Raw genomic sequence first — 24,935 nt, 5'->3', positions numbered from 1 at the left:
TGTTTAGTCTAGAGAAGACAGAGGGGATCTCATTAATCCATGTAAACATCTCAAAGGCAGGTGTCAAGAGGATGGTGCCAGAGTCTTTGCAGTGGTGCCCAGCAATGCCCATAAACTAAAACGCGTGGAGTTTCACCTCAACACGAGGAAGAACTTTACATTGAGGGTGGCAGAGCACTGAAAAAGCTGCCCAGGGAGGACGTGAAGTCTCTCTGGACCCATTCAAACCCCACCTGGATGTGTTCCGGTGACCCTGCCTTGGCAGGGGGGTTGGGCTGGGTTACCTCCAGCGGTCCCTTCCAACCCTAATTATTCTGTAACTCTTCCGGGCCACGGACACCAGCACAGTCCCCAGGGGCTGAGCTGAGTCCAGCGGTGCCACGCTGGATGTCGTCTGAGCCGCTCCCCGCTGTGCCATTCCCACCCGGGCGGCCCCGGCCCGGGGCTGCCGCGCTCCGTCCCGTCCATGCCTCCGCTCTCCGGGTTTCCCCGAAGCCGCCCGCGCCGCGCCCGCTCCGAGACTCCGCGCTCCGGGTTTCCGCTGCGGCCCGCGCCGGCCCCGCCCCGCGGCTCCGGTTTCAGGCGCTGCTACAGGGACCCCCAAGATGGAAACGCAGGGGCTGCCGGCCGCGGAGGCGGCCCGGGCCCGGCCCGCCGCGCAACATGGCGGCCCCGCCGCGCGGCCGCCGCCCGCCTGGGACCCGCCGCCCGCCGCCGCCACCCCCTCCCCCGCCGGCAGCACCATCGCGCCGGGCCTCTACGTGAGCTTCCCGGTGCTGCTGGTGGAGGAGAAGCCGGAGCCCGGCGCCAGCCCGGCGCCCAGCGCGCCGCCGGCGGGGCCCGCGCCCGACAGCGATGGGCTTCTCCTCGTCTTCAACGTGGTGCGCGGGGCGGCCGAGCCCGGCGCGGGCGGCGGCGAAGCGGGGCGAGCCCAGCCGGGCCCGCCGCCCGCCGAGCCACCAGAGGAGGCCCCCGGCTCGGCCCCGCCGCCGCCTCCTCCCCCGCCGCCAGCACCGCTGCCCCCCGCGGGCGGCGATGGCGGCGGGGCGGAGGACGGCGCCTTCTCGGGGACCATCACTATCAACAACCAGAGCCTGCTGGTGCGCATCGAGAACGGCGTCCTGACGGTGGGGCCCGGCGCCGAGCAGCCCGCGGGCACCGCGGCCCCCGCCGCCGGCGCCAGCCCCGCCGAGCCGCCAGGCGGGCCGCGCCCGCGCTCGCCGCCGGCCTTCCGCTGCCCGGAGCCGCGCTGCGGAGAGGCCTTTCCCCGCAAGCAGCAGCTGCGGCTGCACCGGCTCTCGGCGCACGGCGGCGGCGAGGACGGGCGGGGCGCGGCGGCGCGGCCCTTCGGCTGCCCCGTGCCGGGCTGTGCCTGGTCCTTCGCCACGGCCTACAAGCTGCGGCGGCACCTGCACTCGCACGACAAGCTGCGGCCGTTCGCCTGCGCGGCGCCGGGCTGCGCCAAGCGCTTCACCACCGTGTACAACCTGCGGGCGCACAGCCGCGCCCACGAGCAGGAGGCGGCGCACAAGTGCGAGGCGTGCGGGCAGCGCTTCCCCAGCGCCGCCCGCCTCGCCGCCCACCGCCGCCGCAGCCACCTGGAGCCCGAGCGGCCCTACCGCTGCGACTTCCCCGGTAAGCCGCCTCGGCTCCCTTCCCTCCCCTTCCAGAAATTGGGATCCCTGCCCTGAGGCCGTGCGGCACTCGGCTCGCTTCTTCTCCCCGCCGCCTCTCCTTCCCCTCCGTGGTACCCCAGAGTGTCAAGGAAGGTCCTCCTCCAAGCCAGTTATCAAGAGGAAAAGTTTGGGAGCTGGAGGATGCTGTGCCTTTCCTCCTGCGACTTGGTGCTGATGCAGTGAAACACCGCAAGACACGGCGCCAGCTTTCAGTGGGTGTGCCTTAACCCAGGCTATATTTGATTGCCTACCTTGGCAAAACAATTTTAATTCCTGGAAATAATGTTTAGGATTTCACTGTTCTTTTTTTTTTCCCTTTTCCCTGATGTAATATCCCGAAAAATTATCATGAAAGTACCTCACTAAAAGCTGGGAGGGAGAAAAGAGTGCAGTTTTCCTGATTCAGTTTTGTTAAGCAGATGTGCTGTTTCCCTTTTCTCCCCAGGCTGTGAGAGAACGTTTATCACAGTGAGTGCATTATTCTCCCACAATCGAGCCCACTACAGAGAGCAAGAGCAGTTCACCTGCTCATTCCCTGGCTGTAACAAGCAGTATGATAAGGCCTGCCGACTGAAAATCCACATGAGGAGTCACACAGGTATTCACAGGGATGACTTGTACCTGGGGAAGTACATGGAACATAGTATGTAGAAAGTGGACTTCAGTGTGCTGGAAAAACTGAAAGTCAGGAAGGATGGCATGAGTTATTTGGAGTCAGTGAAAGCGTTTGGTTCTTGGCTTTCTGGGGGTAGAAGTCCATCGAATCAAATTGTCATATGCAAAGTAGTTAAGGACATGCAAAGCTTTGGCTTTTGTCATTCTGCACTCTGTCCAGAAAAAAACTATCCCAGATCTATTCCCAAGTTCATAGATGTTCAAAACATTGCGTAAATTCTAATCTTGATACAAACAAACAGCTGAAAAACTCAGAACATGTGGAATGTATGTGCCAAGGTTTGGACCAGCAAGAAGATAAATTTCAGCTCTGGCAAGCACTTCTGACTTCTAAGGACCACTGCAAAGCTGAAATACAGCCTTGTCATGCCACTGGTGTGTCCTCTACTGTCCTCTCTTTTCATGGTTTTACAGTTTTGGGTTTTTTTTAAAGTGTCACTTAAAGTTCATAGGTGTGATGGAAACCAATTTCACATACTTCACAGTCTCATAAGCAAGACACAGTGACAGATCATGAAAACAGGGAAAAACAGTTCAGCTGTGTTTCTCTTTTGAGTAATGCTATTACTGGTTATTGAAGCACGTTCAAGGTATGAGGTGGACTGATGAATCCCTGTGCTCTCTGATGCAATAGCCTGGAGTTAAAGAAAGTCCAGATTGTGCGAGGAGGAAGGGATGTGATAGTACTCTGCAGTGCATTGCAGGAGAGGCTGTTGAGTTGTCTTGTTTTAAATTAATTCAACTTAAGCAGGTTTTAATATTTTCTAGTAGCAATATGTGTTTTTATAGGAGATTATTAATGTAGCATTTTTTATTCAAGGTGAAAGACCTTTTATCTGTGACTTTGAAGGCTGTGGCTGGTCTTTTACCAGTATGTCCAAGCTTCTGAGGCATAAAAGGTAAAGGAAGCTTTTTCTGATTATATTGTCCTAAGCCACTGGCTGTTTGTCTTTGTTTCTCTTCCAGTAGCTAAGCAATAGTGGATTTAATCATGCCAATGACAATTTCCTTCCCTGGTAGGAAACACGAAGATGACAGGAGATTCATGTGCCCAGTAGAAGGCTGTGGAAAGTCCTTCACAAGAGCAGAACACTTGAAAGGCCACAGTATAACTCACCTTGGTACAAAACCGTTTGAGTGTCCAGTAGAAGGTATTGCTCCACTCTTGTATGTGTTTCCTGGTAACTGGTGTGTATTTTTTCTAAAGGTTATGTGTGCTTGGTACAGAACTGGAACAATTTAGAGTGAATCTTCTGACAGGGTTTGAAGAGGTAAAACTAAATGGAAGACATTGTAACTGAACAAGTGATCATTCCCAGAGTTAGGAATGACAGCAAACTGTTGCATAATATACCTTGACCACCCTCACCACTTCAGTGGGACTCCAGGAGCAAAGAATTTTGGGTCTGATGTGGAATATTCCACTTTTTAAAGTAAAACAGCTCTTCTTGATGGTTGTTTCTCCTTTTGCTGGTGTTTCCAGCAGTTGTCATGATGAATTTCAGATGCCATAGTGTGAAAAGGTTGTGCTTTTCACACTGAATGACTTAAGAGTTTCATGTTGTCAGAAATGGGTTGTTGAGCTGTCCCTACCCTTTGACAGGTTTACTTTCCTGTGGTTCCTCTGAGTGTATGCACAGGTGCTGCAAAATAGCAAGTAGAGAATACTCTGATTTGTTAAGACATTAAATTGAAACTTCATTAAATTTGAAGCTTCAAAGCCTTATGTATCTTCTTGCAGGCTGTTGTGCAAAATTTTCAGCACGAAGTAGTCTGTATATTCACTCCAAAAAACATCTTCAGGATGTGGACTCGTTTAAGACTCGGTGCCCTGTTTCCAGCTGTAATAAATTGTTCACTTCCAAACACAGTATGAAGACACACATGGTCAAGCAGCATAACTTCAGCCCAGGTAAAGTGTTTGTCTCTGGCTATCAGAGGCTGAAGTGGAAAAATTAAATGTTTATTAAGGAAAATTAATAATGTGTAATTACTGATGTTGAAATCTGAGTCCCATTTTTATGAATGACAGAATCTTCTCTGAGACTGAAGTTGGTTTCATCCTCCTCTAAAATTTTCATTGGGATCTCTGAGTATTGGAAACTGATACTTGAGCTTGACCTCTGAAATAGTGAGAAATTGCAGCAGTTTTCAATGAAGTAGAGCTTGTCTTTTTCTGTGCCATCTGTAGAATATGAGGAAGGACTAAAAGGATTTCTCTTTTCACTTCTTTCACTCATCTACATCCTGTACTTAGCCTGTACTGCCTTAGTGTTATCTTGTGGCAAGTGCTTTTGTAACTGGCACTTCTCAGTAAAGGAATGAACTTATTTCAGTAGGCTGCTTTTCCTTAAGTCTGCTTTCAGAGAAGTTGGGACGTGTTTTAGTAGGCTGAAAATACAGAATTTTATAGAATTTTAAGCTTTCTTTTCTCCCTGTTGTCTGTGAAAGCTCTGTCTTATAACCAAACCCTTCTCTTTCAGATCTCCTAACTCAGCTGGAAGCAACCAGCTCCCTCACCCCCAGCAGTGAACTCAGTAGTCCGGGGCAGAGTGATCTCAGCAACATTGACCTCGTATCCCTGTTCTCCAATGTGTCCAGTAACAATTCTGGAATTACAACGGACATGGCGCTGGTGAACTCTGGAATCGTCACAATCGATGTTGCTTCGGTGGGCTCGACGCTGGGAGGGAACCTGCCTGTCAGTAACAATTCCCTGAGCCAGGCAGTTGATCCCTTGATCCTGGTGGCGAGCAGTGACCTGCCCCAGAGCCTGGACAGTTCTCTCCTGCTGGGAACCAGTGCAACAGTTCTACAGCAAAGCACTTTAAATTTGGATGATGTACAGACTGTCAATGCCGAAGCCTTGGGTTCGCTGGCGTCTCTGTCAGTGAGGAATTCCAGTCAGGATGTGCATGGGTTGACATCCAGCAATAATTTAACAGTAGACACAGCCACTTTGACTCCTTCCAGCAGCCTCGGCAGCACCAATGTGCCTGAGTTACTGACACCAATTAAAGCTGAACAGAATTTGCTTCCCTGCTCAGATGTGGTTGGTCAGCAGGAGGGCAGCAAAGTAGTGACCCAGTTTGTGTTCTCCAACCCTCCAGGGAGTTACAGTGCACAGAAGGAAATGGATCTTGGCGCAGTGACTGGCAGCTCGTTTTTGGTATGGAGTAACTGTATTCACTTTACCCCTAGATGCGACAGCCTGACTTTGGGGATATCCCTGGCTGCTCACACCTGATAGGGAGACCTTTCAGATTTTGCAGATCATGTATTTTGGCTCTCTTTTGATGAAAGATGTAGAACGATATGTTGAGTAGTGTGTTTCCACAAGTAGATTCAGTGTGGTGACAAGTTCTCCTAAGAAATACTGGAATTCTGGTGGGGACCGTTCAGGAAGAACGTTTCAAAATAAGCAGCCATCCGCCTGAAATGGACTTCACAGGAATACATGTTACATCTTGTTCATTTCATTCCAGGGAAAGATTTGAGCTGTAACAGTAACTGCAGCGTTTTCACCTCAGTCCTCATTCCTGTTTTAAGTACTCTTCCCTTTCTGCTTCATTGTGTTACTGCAGCCTTAACTTTTTGTTTACATTACAAAGTAAATGTTTACACTCTTAAAATGTGAACACTTACACAGGTGGAGCTAACTTCTTTTTGTGTTGAACTCCAGATATTGAATAGATACAGGGAGTTTATTGAAACTCCAATCAGAAGATTGGGGAAAACTAGAATTCAGTGTTGGCAGCATAGAAGATAACTGCATCTGAGAATTCATTAGTCTGTGTTCATTGTCTTGTTTTGTTCTTAATTCCAAAAACCTTGCATCTCTGGGCTTTTTTTTTTTTTTTTAACTAGGAGAGCAGTGGGTCTGCAAGAACAGACTACAGAGCCATTCAGCTGGCCAAGAAAAAGAAACAAAAAGGGAATGGCAGCAGCACAGGTGAGAAGCCATTAATTTTCTTAAATTTACTAAATAAAAATATTTACTATTTTTGGCAGTGCAGTGGGAGCAGGTTTCTGAGTAACATTCTTAAATGTCTCGTTCTGTTTATTGCTAGTTAAAATAATTATGCATGTGATGTACCATCTGTTACTCAGGATAATCACATTCTGTGTAATATCAGATTCACAGGAAGTTTACAAAGAAAGCTGTGCCCCATGATTCATGACAAGACTCTAGCTGTCCATCTCTTCATCTGCTTCTTAATTTCTTATTTAAACAAAAAAAATTAATGTCACTTTGCTTTCTGTTGTTTATGCTTTTGGTCTTACTTAGGGGGCTCTTTTACTCAGTACAGACAATGAAAATATCAGCTGGATTTTGCTTCTGTGTTTCACTTAGTAACAGTGTTAAGGAATTTATTTTTTGATTATCTAGATATACTCAAACCTCTTTCTTATACTTTAGCCTTGTAGAGAGTTCTTGTGCAGGGTGAGGTTTAGGTCATGATTCCAGATGTGTCCTCTTAGTTTGACTCAAAGCCATTTGATGTGAATAATAACCATTCCTTTGTCAGATCAGACGTGGTCCATGCCTCACTGGGCTTGCATGAGCTCAGGTTGTGTCTACCTTTGGGGCTGGGGTGGAATATCATATGTTTATGATATATCAATATAATTTGTATAAAGTGAGTTTAGTGCTGCCTTGCTGTCTCTTAGACCTTCCTCCTCTGAAAATCAAGGCAATAATTTTTGAGGTGGGTTAAGAGACTAGTTCTGATTTGAGAACCGTTGTGTTTGTGTATTTGTAAAATGCATACCTGCATAAATTCTGTCTGGTTCAGCGAATCATCATATGGAAGGATAAGTGCTTCATGAAACTAGTCCTAAGGGGCCTTGTATTATCAAACATGGGCATGTATCATCAAACATGTCGTTTGGACATTAGTTTAAAAAAGATGATTGCACTTTCCATGTCTCCTAAGACGACCTCAGAAAATTCCTGCTTCCGTTCCTGCTCAAGACTCCCAGTAGTCCTCTTTTCACCAGCTGTTGTCTCAATGCTACACTCTCAAAGGGGTCTAGAGAGTCTTGAATTTCTGATTGGTTTAACTAGATTGAGTGAATACTGTAGAGAGAAGTTCGGTGTTTAAAAAGAGGTTATCCAAGCCCTTCATTTATTACAGATTTTTTAAAAAATCCAAACAAAAACCTAAACAGCTGACAGGATCGTATTCTTACTTTTGTTTTGATTAAGGTTTTTTTTTTTCAGCTTATGATACAGCAGCTGGTTCATCCTGCTTTAAACTGAAAATAGCTTAAGGTTGTGATAGTTGTAGTTGTGTAGCCTGTTCTGCCTAGTAGTCCTTGAAATCTTTCTGTAAATAATGTTCTTCACTATGCTTTTTTTACAGCTTAGAGAAATGATGTGCATGACTTCTCAGGAAATTAGTTGCAAAATTTAAAGTAGAAAATGCGGTCCTGCTTCCTAATTCCTTTCCGTAACACCACAAATATGCTGATATTTCTGTGCTGCCACAGGGGAGAGCCCTAAGCTTAGCAGATTGTGATTTTTTAATGGTGTTCAAGTAAAAAGGTGCTCAGTCAGCAGCTGGAATTCTCCAGCTGAGTGCTCCCTGGCCTTTTAGCAGCTGTCAGATGGTGCTTAATTATGTTGCACTGTTGTGGGCATTTGCTGTGTAGTATAAACAGCTGCAGAAAGTTGAAAAACACTAGCTGAAAACTGGCAAATTCTTTCTGGACATTTAAATACTAAAATTGCTTTCTTTTAGGGGCATCTGGCTCTGGTCATAGGAAAAACAAGGGTGGTAAAGTAAGCCCTACCAACTTTTCGTCATCTATTCCTGGCGGTCGACTGAGTGGTAACATAGTTCTGCCAAATGGAGGGCTGACAATAAGGGACTCTGCCACTGGAGCCCAGTATGTGCAAATTCAGCTGCTTCAGGTAAGAGCTGAGGAGAAAAAAAGCATGCTCAGCTTCTCTGTTTTCCAGACTCATATTTATGGAAGAATTTGAATACTTCTGAACTCAGCTACTACTGCCCCTGGATGGGGTCTTGAGCTCCTCAGTATTCTTATATTATTCCACCTTTTATTTATGAAGTAAATGAGATGGACATGAAAACATTCCTGCAGAAAGAAGTTTCTGCCTAAACTGTTATTTCTCTAATCTCTTGAAATAAAGCTTAAGATTTAAAAAAAACCCAAACAACCTAATAATTGGGTGGGGACTGATTAGTGGACCATGGCAGGTAATGCATTTTTTGCCTGGTGTATCTGTGTAGTATTCAGAGAGAGGGTAAGTTCCTTCTCATTTATTCCTAACAACTCTGATATGGAGAGACCTAATGGCAGAGTTCTCCATGGATCTGTTTTTTTGATGGATGTTACACGTTTGTAATTTTCATGTTAATATCAGCTTCATGAAAACATGATGAAACTTGTTGCATGTTTCTGAGTGTTAGATTTGTTGAAAGATGAACCATTCCTTCCTGTTCAGATCTTGCCAGTGTTCCAAGTTGATGAGGACAAGATAGTAGGTTGTAACACTGAGCTAGGTTCAGATTTAAGTTGTAGTTAGCTTTCCACAGCTTTGTGGATCTAGGCCTTACTAGTACAGTGCAGTGGCTTTATCAGATATTTTAAGATTGTGAGGCTGAGTGAAATTTGCCATGTTGTGCTGAGATACTTGGGGGTTGTGTAATTTCATCATGTTTCTGCATTCACAGGATGATTCCCCAGGAGAGGGAGATCTGCCCTTTCAGCTGAGCTCTCAGTCTTCCTCATCACATTCTCAGCTTACAGTGGATTTACCTGTTTACATACTTCAGGTACAGCGTGGCAAAGTAAAGACAGTTTACTGTGAGCACTCTCTTGTTCTGCCTGATGAAAATACCTTGTTTCCCATTGGGAGTTGAATTTCACTCACAAGGAGTAGTAAGCAGAGAGCTGCACTGCATGACTTACCTTGTGTCTGTTACCAACCTTTGATACATCAGAGGTGGTTGGTTTTTTCCTCTGTTACTGAGTAACGAATAACTAAATGTTACTCATTTTTTCTAAAATGCCCCGTCCTTGTTTTCCTGATCCCATCCTGTACATACTAGGTGGGTCAAGAAAGAGGATCAGAATTGGAATGTTGCAGGCTACAGGAAGGGTGGGAAGCAGGAAGTAATATCTTGAGCCTAGATTTCAGAGTGGTGCTATTATGGGAGTGTCAGTTATGTTAAAAAGCCTGCTTGGGGACCTTGTCTTTGATAAACTCTGCAATGCACCTATTCCTGCCATGTGTGCTTCTCCTGGATAGAAAATAAAGCTTTTTTATTGAGGAGGGACACCTTCCTCAGAACCTAGAAATACAGGAGGAGTGGGATTGTTTGCCATAGTAGAGAGTTAGCAGAGGAAAAACTGATTTTAGATATTTTTCCATTAGTAATACTCATCTGAAGTGTTCTGTAAAAAAACTGTGGCAACACTGTTTGGGTGGATCCTGAAGTGGGAAATCTGTGGGTTTCCTGTGAGCCATTCCAAGCATTTCTGTGGTGTTGGATAAATGTCAAGATAATCTTGCTGATAAGCTTTGAAAGCATCTAGAGGTGAAAGCACTTCATGCTGTCTGTTTGCTTTAACAGGAACCACACAATTCCACTGAAGATGACGCAGGTTCTGATAACTCTCAGTTCACTGGAAGCACAATAAATTTACAGGATCTGGAATGACGATTATTAAGAACAGTTACTTGAAAACAAATTGGGCAATCATGACAGAGTGAGATAATTGTGTGGGTCTTTTTCCAAGGAAAATACAAAAAGTAGGAGAACCGAAGTATGGTTGCACTCTTTGTGATTTGCTAAAGGCAGTTGCAGCTGAAAGATTTTCTTAAAAAAATGTAAATCCCACTTGATGTGCCTGTGTAAGATAACCTGTCTGCCTGGTGGCTGGGGAGGCTGAGGCAGACTGTTGTACAGTGTTGTTTCAGGGAGAAGTACTTTGTTACACTTCAAACTGAGGTAATATTTACTGTTTTCACAGGAAAGCAAGTATTCTACAGCTAACAAGTGCAAATTTATAATCCTGCCTATGACAGTTAAGATTTTCCTTCCATTGGTTTCCCCTTGGAGCCAGGGGCATCAAGGAATTAAGAGCTAAAAATTGCAAGTGTTTTCCACACACACAAAAAAGGATTATTTTGGCCCCTGTGTTTTGGCAGAAAACTGGAATAAAATGTCACATATAACAAAATCAATGTTCGATGCCATGAAAATGAGATGCTCTAAAATCTTTGTTTTAGAAAGCTAGATTCTAAATGTTAACTTAGCTGTGAATCAGTTTGTAGCTCATGTTGAGTTTCTCCCTTTCCTTGCTTCTGCATCCCAAATACTTTGCTGAATTCTTCCAGCAAAACTTGAAAAAGAAAACTGCAATAGAACTGTACTCACTGTAAGTGATTAGCTAAGAGTCCAACAGCATCTGAGAGAGGTTTGTTTTATCTTTGTGTTCCCTTTTTTGGGAGGAATGTTGACCATCATGTAAATTTAAGCACCTTGATTTTTATCTCATCTATAAACCGCTGCCAAGTTACCTGTGAGCTGGCCACTACCTTTTTATTTGGGGTTGTTTGGTGTTTTTGTTTTGTTAATTGAACACTGTTAACACATGTTCTTTGTTGCTATCCCAGAGCGTCACATGCACGTGGAGCTTCCCTCTGGTTTACAAAATATGCAGTTGTCAGAGTATTTTGTGAGGGGGAAAGTTGTTGCCCAGGAAGATTTGTCCCTGAAAAACTGCAGTTTCTCTTGGGGGTGGGGGGAGAGGTTGTATGTACTCTAACTTACCTGGATTGCAGACACCTGAATAAGTATAGGGTTGTATAGGGAAAAAAACCACCTTTGGTTATGTTTTAAGGTAGTAATTTAAATGTTTCTTATGGTGATGTCCTGAATGCCTGTAAAAGTATGTATAGGAGTTTGATAAAAGGCTGTTTGTACTTTTTTTTTATTCTCAGTGAGGTGTGTGTATGCACGTATGTGTATTTTCTTTTTTTTTTACAAGATATGTAAGATATGTCACGGAGGAGAACGTTGTGATCTTTCTAATCTTGCACATATTTATTTATTTTACAGTTATACTGATGTTAAATTCACATGAGGTCGTTCAGAAATGCTTTTACTTCCTGTGCCTTTTGAACTATGTATGTGTCCATATAAATGCTTTTTTTGAGTGGAGACTTGGGGAGGAAAAAAGCATACAGATTACAATGAACTTCAGCTCCTGATTTGTAGGCAGTATTATATCTCTGGTCGAACCAGCTTTATTTTTCTATCTAGCCTAACTGAGCATTGAGGTCTCTCTGTTCCTCTCACTCTGAGTTTACAGCTTACGTCCAGGGAAAGTCTGATCCCTCTCAGGCTGGATTTCCACTTGGTAGATGAGAGCTACCTGATGGCTGTGACTGCAGCTTGGAGTCCACTCCTGAGAGGTGGAAAGATCCGGGAGGAATTCTGCTGAAGGGTCTTGCTCTAGTGGTCACCATGCTCTCCCTGGAAGCTGAGACACCTCGAGCTCCCAATACCTGCATTATTCTCTTCTCAAGGACCATACCAGTTTGTAATCTATTAAAATGGCCAAGGAACACTCCATCTTTTTATGGGACTTGCAACCAAATCTTTCTACTTCTGAAAATGTACCTCACTCAGCTTTGTAAGTGAATGTAAAGTGCTAACCTCTTGAGGGCGGAAAATTGGATCACTTGGCTTAGGCTCCATTGCTGGCAATGGATACCTGAAGAACTGCTGGTGCAAAAGGGTTAATAAAGCTTTTTTTTATGGTCAGTTTGTCACTGGGTGTTGTTCTTTGCATGGATGCATCTGACACAAAGCTAATTGCTGGCAGCTTGATTTCTGCAGAGCTTGTGTTTTTCCTTCGGTTTCGTCTTCTCCACTGTAGTGGGGTGAAGTCTATAATGACTTTGGATTAGAGCATAGCCCTCAGTTTTTATAGTCCTTCAAAAGACCTGTGATTGTCATAAATGTCTGTGAGGTGCCTGGCTTAGTTGTGCCTTAACAAGGATTGTTGCCTAGGAATGTGATAGATCTCAGTGCTCAGGTTTGTAGGGATAGTGCTACTGGCATCAAAAACTGAATGAGAAAAGCATTGGTGCTTAGCAGGAGCTTGGGAAGCAAAATGAGAGAATTTTTATTTATTTTCTTAGGCAAAATATCGAAGGAGGGGAAAAAGGGTTGCAAACTTTCTCTGGAATCTTAGGGTAGGAGAAGGAAATTTCATGGGACAGTAAAGTTCAACTGAGCAAAGACTGACAAAATAGATCTACAAAAGACTTCCAGAACAGCATCAACCCTATGAGCTGTGGTTAAGGCTGTGCCATCAAGAGAAATAACGTAATTGTTCTTCCTTCTCTTTATCTATTTCCTTGGCTGTTCTTTCTTCTTCCTGGCAGGTGCATTGGAATGCAAGGCCATTGTCTTGAAGTTCTGCAGAGGAGGACAAGGTGCTGCATCAGTGCTTGGTAGGGTGTCTGACCAGGCAGCTAAAGCTGCCCTGTGCTGCCAGGCTGGGGGGGGCTGTGGCCCTTACCCTGATCTCTAGGCAGACTGCAGGGTGTCTGCTGAGTGTGCTTCTGTATTGGAAAGCAAATGTGAAGCACCTGAAGGCTGTTTGTGTGCTCCTGCTTCAGCTTCTACAACTCACTGTTGTACCTACTCATTAGTGCTGTGTCAGGAAGAGGAGGGGGAGGTGGAGATCCAGAGAAATAACCCTCTATTTTATTTTCTCTTGGCTAAAAGGGCAGGGACTCAAGGCCTCTGCTCTCACCTGTGCTGTCCCTGCTTTGGTGTGTGCCAGAACTGGTGTGTCCTCAGAGCCGTGTTCAGCTGGGGAAGGTGTAGCAGGAGCCATGGCAGAAGCTCGGCACTGAGCCTCCCAAGGGGCCAGAGCACAGTGTGGCAGGATGTGGAACTTGTCAGAAAAGGTGTGGTTTGATGGTATGGCTGAGCTGATCTAGGGCCTTGCTGCCATTATCAGGAATGTCCTGCTGCTGCCCGCTTCCTCATTTGCCAATTTTTGTGCTTTGTTTAATACAGCCAAGTTAATGAGTTGAAATGAGCTTACTGAGAATTGGTAAGTAGTGAAGGGGGCCATGTGGTCAAGAGAAGGATGATGGAAGGACACTGAGCTGGAATAATGTGCAGTGTGACTGACTTCCCAGCAGTGGCTTAAGTTACATCACTCTTGTAAATTAGGCTACACCTGGCTACAGGTGCCATCCCCACACAGCTGCAGAGTCCCCTTAATAACACTTTTCCCTTAAACACTTGATACTCAGTGTACCCCCAGCTTCTCCAAAGTGAGCTGTTGAAGTGAGGTGTTCCCACAGACCACTGCACTTACCTTTTTTCCTTCAGGTAGCTGTGATCTTTCCGTGTCCCTTTTCAATCCTTCATCCTGCTGCTGCTTCAGTTGTCTCTGCTTTTCCTCTCTGAGCCTTTTGAAGAGAGGGAATAAAGGATGGGTTAAATGCGCCATGCAGCTACACCAGATGTGCTTTTGACACACAGCATCAACATCTAACATTACATCTTACACCTTACATCTAACCATTGGAACACAGGGGTTTGGGTACAGCTGCTGCTGGAGTTGGTTGCTGTGAAGGGATAAGAGGGAGGCACTGCCTGCAGCTGGTCCTGCTCTTTTTGGAGTGATGGGTGGAAAAAGCATGTCAGGCTTTGCAGCAGATGTTGGACAGCTGATCTCTGTTAAAGACATGCTCTGCACCCCTTTCAGCAGGTGACATGCCCTGCAGTTGACCAGGATGCTCACCAGCTGTGGGGAGGGGTGATGCTTATTGTATCCCCAGTTCTCTCAGGTCTGTAATGCACGGGGGTGAGCAGGAGGGTGTTACACCCACGGGGCTACACTGGGCCCAGAGGGGCACAGTGCAGGCCAACACTGGTGCTCCTGTTCCCTATGGAAATGAAATGCTGGATCAGAAATGGGCTCAAGCTATGGAACACTGGTGCAGATAAACTGCAGTCTTAACTGTGTGATCTTAAGGAAAATGTTTAATGCTCTTTGAAGGGTTTGTTGTGTTTTAGGTTTTGGGGGGTTTTTTGAGTTTTTTTTGGTGGGTTTTTCATTTGTTTGTTTTTGTTTGTTTTTGGTTTGTTTTTTTTTTTTAATTGGTTTTGATTTTTATTTGGGGGGTAGAGTGTGTGGTATCTTTCCTGAATTATTCTCCTCCACCCCCAGCATAGAATAAATGTGTGTCTTACTTATTTTGCAATTTAAGAGTGCAAATCCATTCACAGAATATCAGGAAGAAGCACCATACCTTTTCTACTACACAGCTGAATAAAGATGCAGAGAAAGAGAAGAAGCAGAAGGGAAATGTCACTGTTCAGGCTTTAAATCCTCACTCTAATCTGTCTGATTCACTTGAGGATGGCCGGATACAGTCATCAGTTCAGTTATCTCTGTTATTTGTGAGGGGAAATCTTGTGTAACTGGGCCTAAAGGAATGTGTCTCATCTTGGGACTTACACTGATTGTGTTAATTGCTACTATTTAATCTAGTAATACAAGTTAAACTAAGTTTTGTAGAAGAAACATTTCAAAGCTGGAGTTGTTGACAAATGCCCTTATGTACATATTAAAGCCTGACAAAATATCAGGGGAAGGCAGACTGTGTTAACTTGAGGTTTAATTTTCTATTTATTCAGCTTAATTTTGTTACTGTAAATTCTTTTCTTAAAGTGACGATTCTCATCATAGAATCTGTTATTGTTTGTGGGTTTAGTGTTTTCTTTTTTATTCTTCTAGATTTTTCTAATGTAGCTTGCAGGTCTTTTCTAACGTAGCTGTGGGCTGCTGCTCACTGACAAGGAGATGCAAGTTCTATGAATGTAGAACCCTTACAGAAGTAAAATGGGATGGATTGCTCACATGGGATTTCAGATTGCTGCTAGAGTTTTTTGGGTTGATTTGACTCTTTCAGCTGTCAACACTTAAAAATAGAGACATTTTCCAGAAGAGGGTCTTGCCTTACCTTGCCCTCTGTTCCTTTCTTATGGCTTTCACAGCCTTTTCTATCTTTGCTGCTGGGATTCTCTCCACGCTGTCCAGCAAGTCATTGAGCTTTTTTTCTATTACCTTTAACATCTCTACTGTTGGCAGGTTTGTCTCATTGTCTCCAGTGCAGTGCAAATAGACTTCCAGCACCTTTTTGTTCAGGCTTGTCAGAATTTTGTCCTAGATGTGACAGGAGATATGGTGAGTGGCACATGTGGATTCTGCCAAATACAACCATCGTATCCCTCCAAAACCGAAGGAAATCCATACAGGAAACACTTTAATCCCCTCAACAAGACTCAGTTGCTTGTTTCCTGGTTGGCTAACGGCAATGACAGGGACAGATGGCTGTATTGAGCCATTCTCCTGTTGGTTTCATCTTCCCAGTTTGGCTGTGACCTGGGACAGGTGGCAGCTGCCCAGTTGTCTCTGCGACATCATCACCTCACAGCAGCTGCATGGAGCAGACACGTTTGCCCCAGTTTGCTGCCTCAGCAGTGCCCCAAACCTCCCTTGCTGTAGCTCCATTGCTGGGAAACAGTGCTGGTCCCTCCCCAGGGCAACCCCTGTCTGCTCTGCTCCCGGGATGGATGTGGCTGGTGGAGAGGAACCACCTGTACACACGTGAACCCCCCTTGCCTGGATCCCAGCGTGTACCTGGTCATCAGCTTCGTGTTCTCCAGAGGAGACGAGCTGAACTTTGAGCTTCAGATCGGCTACTTTCTCTTCTTCCTTGGCGACAGTGGCTCGGAGGGTGTTTACCTGCTGTTTCAGCGCTGCCAACTCCTTCTCCCTAGAGGAGAGAGAGAGAGAGGAGGTATTTGGAAAGCGCACCTCTGGAACACAGGCTCTGCTCTCCGCAGCCTGGGTTGTTCCCTCCTGCTGCCGGCAGATGGAGATAACACTTCAGCCTTTCCTGGGAGCTTGCACCCACAGCCCGAGAGCACAGGGAACTTCGTTTTTTTTTCTGGAAAAGCAGTTACTGTGCTGGTGTGGGGGAGGGAAAAGTAGCATAGCTAAACATTCAAGGCTTTTTAGTAAGTCAGTGGGGGATCCAAATTACCCTTAAAACTTCCACAAGGAGATAAACTGCATTTTAAATGGGAATATATATGTCTAGCTGCCACTGAAATTGTAGATAACAATGACACTTGGGTTCCCTGCAGTCTTCCTCGAGGAAGGTTTTGCACTGAGTCAGCATAGGTGCTGCTCTGGGTCGCTCCAGGAATTGCCTTGTTTCTTCCTTTGGTCTTCATGAGAATTACACTATACTTATATCCACGCCAGGATGCTTAATGCATCAGTTCCCTAGCCTGTGGCTTTAGGACTAAGGAATTAGTCCCAAGCTCAATTCTTATCTCCTTTAGTAAGCATAGGTGGAGCTCACAAGGAAGACCCTGCTGTGTGAACAGCATTACCGTGCTCTGCGATGGGGAGGTGTCTGTGGGGGCAGAGGGGTCACTTATGTCTGAAAGGTGGAGCACAGCAACACCTTCCCATCACTTGCAGGGTCACACTTACATGCTTTCATGTGTGGTGATGAAATTGTGTCGGACCTTGTTCCAGCTCTCCTCAGTATCCTGGGAGTTCTGGATGTAGGATATGTTCTCATCCTGCATCTCCATGAAAGTAGTCAGCAATTGTTCTGGATCGGTAAAATAGAGCTCAGGCTCCTGGAGTGGAAAACACGTGTGATGAGTTTTTTCCCTTCTCTAGCTTCCATTCCACTGAACTACACAGAGGCTGGGCTGCACCAGCCCTGGCTGTTCAAACGCTCTTCCATCTGGAGAGGTCCGTGTTTGTCCATGTACAAACATGCCCCACCTTCCTGCCATGTGTGTAGCTTTGCCTCAGTAACTCACCACCGAAACAAATTGTACTTTGGGGGGTAAAAAGTGTTGCAAACATCTGTGAGTGGGAAAGCTTCAATTTCACCTGTAAGCCAGTAACTGCACTAATTTAAAAATCTTTCATTATATGATGTCATATCTCATGGGAGGATGGCAAGCTTAGAGATGATGGTAGGTTTTTGGAAAATGAAGGAGGAAAGTTAAACTAAGGTATTTATGTGTTGCCAAATCATGAACATTTATGAATGTTTAAACATACATTTATAATTTGTAACTACAGTAACTCCTCAATACTGTGACTAATGGTTAAAAGGTGAGGGAAATTAGTAACATTGGTAAATGATGCAGGACAAACAAAATGCAAATATTTCAATGTAAGACTTCTGACCTCGTCTTCATCCGAGCTGATTTCACTTTCTGCATCCTCCAATGAACCTCTGAAAAAGCATTTTGTGTGTTAGGACCTTAGAGAAATGACAGCTCAGAGCAGACCTCGTTAGTGACATATGAACACTGTTATTGTTCACTGTCGCTGTTTACTCCTGAGCAGTCCTTTGCACGTTCCCACCTTTGCCTCCGTGCAGCTGTAGGATATTTAGGGGTCAGTAGGGTCTAGGGGTCACACAAACAGGCAGCACAGGAGCTACTTTTGTCCATGAGCAAGCTGCCTTTTGTGCTGCCCTGGGTTGTGCTGGCCAGTGCAGCTGGAACATGACACATGAACCTGAACTGAGGGTGTTGATCCAAATGCCTTTAAACTCACTGGGAGGCTTTGTTTAATGCTTCTTTACACAAGAGCTGGAAGAGGGGGAAGGGGTGCCTGGCTGCTGTTGGCAGCTCAGTCTGCTCATCACATTCACTTGTACCTATCACCCTGTGCCATGAAGGATTAAAAACCTCTGTTTGCATCATCTTAGTGCCAGCCCCACTTGGGGCAGGCTCTCAGCAGAGCCTTTGAGGACAGAGCTCACTTGGAGCAGGCATATAGGTACTGACTTGCACATGTGACAGCTTTCTGCTGGTACTTGAATCCAGTAAACCCCAGATCTTGGTATGCCCAGCAAAGGTGAGCAGTGGGATTCCCCTGTGCTGACTCCCAGTCAGCTGAGTGCTCTTTACAGTACTTAAGTCTGTTGTTGGCATTGTCTGGTACTTACAGTTCTCTTGATAAAAGAGGCTTCATGAAGTGTTTGAGCTGTGGCATGACATCATGTGACCTGAAATCCAAACTTTCTGAGAACAGCAGGGAACTTGGCATATCCGTAAAACTGATGCTAGGGGCAGTGCTTGTCCTGGCTGTCAGACCCTGGTCTGGAGACAAGAGGAGGTGTCCACTTAGAGCCTGGGGCTCTCTCGCAGGGAGAAGCAGCAGCACTTTCCTGGCACTCACCCTGCTCGGTGGTGGGGGCAGGCGCAGCACTTCTTTCATTAACTCTGGATTCTGTTTTCATATCCTTTTCTTTTTCGTGCCTTTTTCTGTGTTCCTCCTGCCACTCTTTTGGAGATAGCTGGTAGAGGATGTCCCTGTACATCTTGTACTCCTGCAGAGTGTCCTCCAATCTGGAGATATCACTGGGTTGAGAGAAGTGGACAAAGTTTGTTAGCGGGGAGGGAAGCTCCTGTTTGAACAGGTTGTTTCTCACTCTTGATACTGAGTTTCATCCAGAGAAGGGGAGAGAGGACGCATGTTTTCATGGACATGCAAAGGCAAATGGGAACCTGCCCTCTGTGCTCTCTGTGGTTTCTCATGTGGAAACTGCCTGGTCATATCTCTGGCCAGACCTTTGCTATGGTACTGAGCTTGCTAATTTTTGAATTTTTATTTGAAAAGAGATGAGAAATTTTTCTAGCTCAACTCATAATGGTAATTATAGTTATTTCTTTTGTCTTTCCCTAGGTCCCCATTAAAATGCATTACTTAGTTTTGTGTGGATTTTAATCTGATGTTAGGCATTTAATTTTGGGTTTGGAATACTTATACTTTAAAATGTCGTTAGGAAACTAGATGAGTTGTTTTAGAAACAAAACCATCATCTAGAAAACAAAAGCCAAAACATTTTGACTCTTAAAATGGAACACTTTTAGAAATCTATCCCCTGTAAAGACTGGGAAGCTATAGCACTGTGGGAGCTGTTAAAGGTTAGGCAGGAGTAATGAGCAATCTTACCTTTGGATTTTCTTTATTTGGGTAGTGATTCCCTGGATCTCTGTTACTTTCTTTGTCTTTGCTGAGGTTTCTCTTTTGGCCCTAGGAAAGGATGCATAAACATAAGCCATTAAACAATGTAATAGTGAGTAGTGAATTGAGGTGCCTATGAAACAGTGAAAAAGATGTGATATGAGCCCTGGAAATCTGTGTTGTAGATGTATCCCAGGAGATGCTTGGCTCCTGCCTGAAGACCCTCTTTCTCTTGGCAAAGCATGGCATTCCAGTGTTCAGGCCTCCCTAATGTGGCTGCTGCTGAGCATCAGTTGCAGCTCTGCCCTTGTGATACCTGTAATGGGCCAAAGTGCTCAATTTGCTTCACTGAAGGGACTGTGAGGGGTTGGGGAGAGGCATCTCCCTCCAGTAAGGGTGTTGTGAGAAGAATGGAAGTGGTGGGGCCACCAGCAGGTTCCTTGCTGCCACCAGATCAAGGGCTTTTTGCAATGAGAGTATTCCCTGGCTGTTGTTCTCCTTCCTTTTATTGAATGTGTGGGAAGAAAGTGCCACGAGAACTGTAACTCTGGGAAACTCAGGGTGTTCAGCCAAAACCCAGCAGGGAGATCAAGCAACAAATCTCCTGTGCCCAGAATGAAATAGCACACAGGTGGTTCCATCAACATTCCTTACATTCTCAGTGCTTCAACAGAGCTATTATGGTTCTCCTTCAGGAACTCATCAAACATGGCAGCATCCTTCTCCATCCTTCTCTCAGCCTTTTCCAGTTTCTTTTCCTCGTTCTTTGCTATGTTCTCCATCCTTTCAATCTCCCCTCGCTTTACTGCAATGGTGTACTGAAATGAACCCCAAAGGCAACACAGTTACATCAGCTGGTTGGTTTTAAAGCTACATTGGTTTAGCTTGGTACCTGGTTACCAAATACCTGGCAGCTGTGGGCAGAGAGGGTAAGGATTTCAAACCCAGGTGTGTGACTTAGTGCAAGCCAGGTACATGGAGGCCAGGAATTATTTCAGAAGGAACATAGCAAATTAGCAGTGAATCTAAAGACAGAATTCAGAAGTCCCAACACTGCATTAACTCCTGGCTGACAAAGGTTGATTCAGTTGTGTTATAGCACAATAATAGAGGTGACTAATGGGGATATTCTAGCACAGTTACTCCATTCCCTTGAGTTCAGAATAGCTCCTAGCTACAATTTATGTATAGGACAGCAGTAGCCAAAGGTCAGTATATCTGTGCATCTCACAAATGGAATTGTTTCATGGTGGCTACTGAATGATGGGAATGACCTACATTCCTGTATTTCTTGGCTGGGAATTGCTGGGCGACAGACTCTGAGTGACTGAAACACAGGACTTGGACAGTCAGTTCATGAGGTCTGATGTGTGCCACTTTGGAAAGATCTCTAGGCAGTAGATCTTAGGAGAATAAACATCAAAACAAAGCAACACAGGGAAGAGTAATTAAATGAACAGAAAGTAACATGCTGAAAGCCAAGTACCTCAAGAAAAAAGATTTGTTTTCTGTCCTGTAGGTAGCCATGGAAAGTCTCTCTGTCTAATGCATAGTCTGAAATTAGAAAATAAAGTTGCTTAGACTATGGAGGGGGAGATATGGCCAAGGCAAAACACAGTGAATATGTAGGCTGCCATGAGCATGGATCTGGCTGGCACTGGAGTCAGCAATATTGATTATTGTATTCTAGTTATAACCTTGTTTAGGATCAGTTTTGTATGGGTTTTCATGGAGTAAAACCAGGTAGAACGGAGTGGAGAATCTGGTCCTTGTCCTCTAGACATTAATGGCAAATCTACTCCTCATGTCAGAGCCAGAGAATCTAAGCCTGTATCCATTAAAATACAACTTTAGGTTGGCTTAGTAGAAAGGTTTCCATGATGCAAGATCCTGCAAACTCTCAGCTGGCTGCCAGCTCAGCTGCTGCAAGGCTGGTGGAACCCAGGCTACTGTGAGGGGTGGCCCTTGCTCTGTACATAAGCGCCTGAGCTGGAGACGGCTCAGGCATGCAGAGGTTGGCAAGGTACAGCACAGAACTGTCTGCATGACCTCACCAAAACCAGCCAGAGCCAGCTGCTCCTCCCATGCCCTCTTTGGCCTTTGCTTTAGGCTGTTACCCAGCTGAGCAGCACCACTGCACAGACAGTGACTGTTCTCCACCTTTTTTCATGGCTAACTTCCGTGAAAGCAGCTCCTGAAGAACTTTCAGTCTCTCTTCACATGTTGCCTCTTTTCTGCTCTCCTCTTCTTCCTCCCTTTTCAAAGCTCTCCTCAACCCACTTTTTGCCTTAATTTTAGTGGAGTAAGTAGTTTTCTCGTGGACTTTCATAGTCTTCCTCTTTTCACGTTCCTGTGAGAAATCAGATATGTGGACAGTTTGATCTTGTGCTTTATTTTAAAGACATGAGTAAGTTATTGACAGCCTAGAAATTTGCAGAGTGCTGATACCCTGCTGATGCATGTTTGCCTGGTTTATCTGACTAATCCAAATAATATTCTCTCTCGAGGCAACTGAAACACTAAATTTCTTAGCACTTGTTCTCATTAGTTTGTTGATTTGTACTCTGCATCCATCCACCAGCTGTGCCAGTTGGTACCCACTCAGTGTCCTCATTTTTCCTTCCTGGGTTATTCCTGTGAGCAAATGGAAATTTTCTGAGATTCATCCTTTGAGTCCCCCAGTTAAAGGAGGACAGCCCACACTCAACCAGCTCAGTCCAGCTTTCACAAAGACATTTAAACCATTAAGTTCAGATTGAGAGGATCTATTCAAACCCACTCCAGAACCTTCTGGAGGGTAAAAGGTGTTCCTGCTCCTTGCTTTCACATGGACTGAAATGTAGTTCAGTGCTGTCTGCCCAGTTTGGGCATGGTTTATGCTGAGGACATCACTCATCAGACAGCCTTAGTGTACTGCTTCCTAAGCTCTTCCCCACAATTTTACAGTGACCTTCAACCCAAGCAAAAACCAGACTGTATGAGTCACCAGTGTGAGGTGAGGAGGGCTTGCTTTAGACCTCTTGCTTCCTTCCATGCTATGCCAGGCTGTGCAACCCCCTGCAACAATCAGACCTCTCAGAGATCACGAAATCACAGAATTTGGTGTGGGACCTTAGGGATCATTTAGTTCCAACCCCTGCCATGAACAGGGACACCCCACTATCCTGGGTTGCTCAAAGCCTTGTCCAACCTGGCCTCGAAACAGTTCCAGGGATGGGGCATCCATAACATCTTTGACCAACCTGTGCCAGTGTCTCACCACCCTCACAGTAAAGAATTTCTTCCTAACATCTAATCTAAATCTCTCCTCTTTTAGTTTAAAGCCACTCCCCCTTATTCTATCATAATCTGCTTGTGTAAAATTTGCTCTTTTTTTATAAGCACCTTTTAAGTACTGAAAGGTCACAATCAGGTCTCCCTGGAGCGTTCTCTTCTCCAGGCTGAACATCCCTAGCTTTCTCATGAAGAGGTCTTTTGATCTCTCATGCACGAAATTTTGGTATTCTATTGGGTGGGTGCCTGCCTTAGTAACTGCTTGTTATATAGTTTAGCTTAAAGCATGTGTACATACCGCCTGTGCCTTTTTAATTTCCTTGTCCCGCATTGAGAAAAGTTCAGTATCTGGTGGGACTTTAAATGGATTTTTCATTGGGTTTCCTTCTTCCTCTTCTGTGCTTTCTGGGAAAAAAAAAAAAAAACAACAAAAAAACCAGGATGAGGACATAGAAGATGTGAAGCTGAATATCTGGACCCAGTGGAAAGGGAGTGGGATGTGCTGTGTCACACCTGGAGGGTGGGCAGTGCTCCCAGCTGCAGATGTCTAACAATGCTGGATCAAGGGCAGGGAGCTGGATAGGGCTTCTGAGAAGCCAGTGATAAAATGGAGACCTCTGAACAGTTTATATCACTTGACCATACCTTATGATCAACAACAGCATTTCAGCCAGGGATTTTTCTAAGTCTGTAGCTGTTTTACCCATTTCATCTGTTTTGAGGCAGAAGAACCTGACTTCAGGCCTCTCCTCTGACCTGACAAGGAGAAGGTGCCAGAGCATTGTGTCCTTACCTGACAGTGCAAGGTGGGTTTCCATTTCAGTTTTGTAAGAGAAACTTTTAGATGTTGATGCTGTATGTCAGGATGCTGTCTTTGACCCTGGCCCAAAGAAAATCATAAACAAATCAGTCAGCTGGGATCTGCCAGTAATTGATGTGGTAAGTTTTACAGCAGTGATAGGCTGAGGGGCTTTCTGTATCTTAACCACTGAGCCTTTAGTGTCTGTAGCAATTAACAAATAGCTCCATTAAACTGGAAAACATGTATGTTCTGACCTCCAAAAGGAGATGTTAATCCCTGGCTTATGTGAAAGCTGTGCAAAAGACATGTAAACTGATGGGAAAGCAACAAAACAAATTTGGAGATAGCAAGCAACCCAAGTCCCTTGTCTCTTTTTCCACCCAGTCACCAGTTCTGATCCACACCCATGCTTTTTCATCCTCCTGTTACTAGTTCACAAGCTACATTTTTACTCACTAAAGCTCTTCCCAGTAACTGATTCAGCATTGTGTATTTCTTGCAATAAGCCTAAATGATTGTTGGACAGCATAGACACACTTTACAGAATTCTGTTGCCTTTCATTTTAGGTTGGCAAACTGTTGAAGGTTACTTTTTTGTTTCTCTGACTCCAGTCTTTTTGTAGTTCTTCCTACGGATCCTAAGGGACAAGGCATAATTGGAATGATCTCACTTACAAAGAACAGATAGACCATTGTTAAAGCTCTCCTTTAATCACCAAAGGCAGCAAGCTGGGCTCAGTGAGGTATTAGTTCAATTGATGCAATTCTGCTGCTGGCACCATTCCTGATCTGCACGGCTATAAGACGCCGTAGAAAATATCCTCTTCTGCTTGCACTAGTTTTAGGGCTATTTTAGAGCATCAGTTTTTGCTCTGAACAGCCTCCAGTTTTTATGTATTTTGAGCTAAACTCATCTGGCCTAATTTCCATGTCCGTCCTTGGTGCTTTGTGTTTTTTCTGCAGCTGCCCAATTAGTATCTTATTCTTTAGAGGTGTCAAACTTTCCCTGCTGAGACACAGAGGGTGAGATAAAATTTAGTCTGTTTGAATATATCCCAGATGTTTTCTCTCTCCTTTTCAGTTCTTGAAGTACCTTTTACCAAGAACCTTCTTGACTGGTTACTTAGAGTTCAAGCCTCTCTGAACTTTGATTAATGTAAGAGAATATTTTTCTCTAGGGGTCTCTCATCTGCATCCTGGAACAACATCACCCCTGCTGCTGCTGTGAGTTTTGGAGAAAGCCCAGTCAGGGCAGGGTTGGGCAGGCAGTCAAATGCCTAAATACAGTTTGTGAACCTTGCAGAGCAGTTGCAGCAAGCACCTGGAGCTTCAGCCCTCGGTGCACACCTTGATTTCTGTAATCTAAAACCTTTTTCATAAGAATTTTCTTGTTCCTTGTGGTTGATTTAAATTCCTTCTACAGG

The 24,935-nt window shown here is 45.0% G+C and overlaps 2 protein-coding genes across 2 annotated transcripts; one reads left to right on the top strand and one right to left on the bottom strand.

Moving 5' to 3' along the window:
* Positions 1-605: 605 nt before the first annotated feature.
* Positions 606-12,154, top strand: ZXDC (ZXD family zinc finger C; the record flags this gene model as incomplete). Its single annotated transcript, XM_082289054.1, has 10 exons — positions 606-1,635; positions 2,122-2,274; positions 3,172-3,250; positions 3,372-3,502; positions 4,093-4,263; positions 4,835-5,520; positions 6,219-6,303; positions 8,096-8,268; positions 9,053-9,154; positions 9,956-12,154. The coding sequence occupies 10 exons, from the start codon at positions 606-608 to the stop codon at positions 10,040-10,042; spliced, it is 2,697 nt and encodes an 898-aa protein (XP_082145180.1). The 3' UTR covers positions 10,043-12,154.
* Positions 12,155-13,661: 1,507 nt separating this feature from the next.
* On the bottom strand, positions 13,662-23,085 carry CFAP100 (cilia and flagella associated protein 100; the record flags this gene model as incomplete). The annotated part of the gene is made up of 12 exons (XM_082289100.1): positions 13,662-13,824; positions 15,385-15,587; positions 16,065-16,200; positions 16,929-17,080; positions 17,646-17,694; positions 18,415-18,553; positions 18,648-18,829; positions 19,425-19,505; positions 20,091-20,254; positions 20,923-20,990; positions 21,597-21,786; positions 23,008-23,085. The coding sequence occupies 12 exons, from the start codon at positions 23,083-23,085 to the stop codon at positions 13,662-13,664; spliced, it is 1,605 nt and encodes a 534-aa protein (XP_082145226.1).
* Positions 23,086-24,935: the final 1,850 nt, after the last annotated feature.

Source organism: Coloeus monedula, assembly GCF_965178545.1.
Source record: "Coloeus monedula genome assembly, chromosome: 11".
Taxonomy (NCBI): Eukaryota; Metazoa; Chordata; class Aves; order Passeriformes; family Corvidae; genus Coloeus; species Coloeus monedula.
Note: the sequence above shows the minus strand (reverse complement) of the source record. Positions and strands in the feature narration are given on the sequence as shown.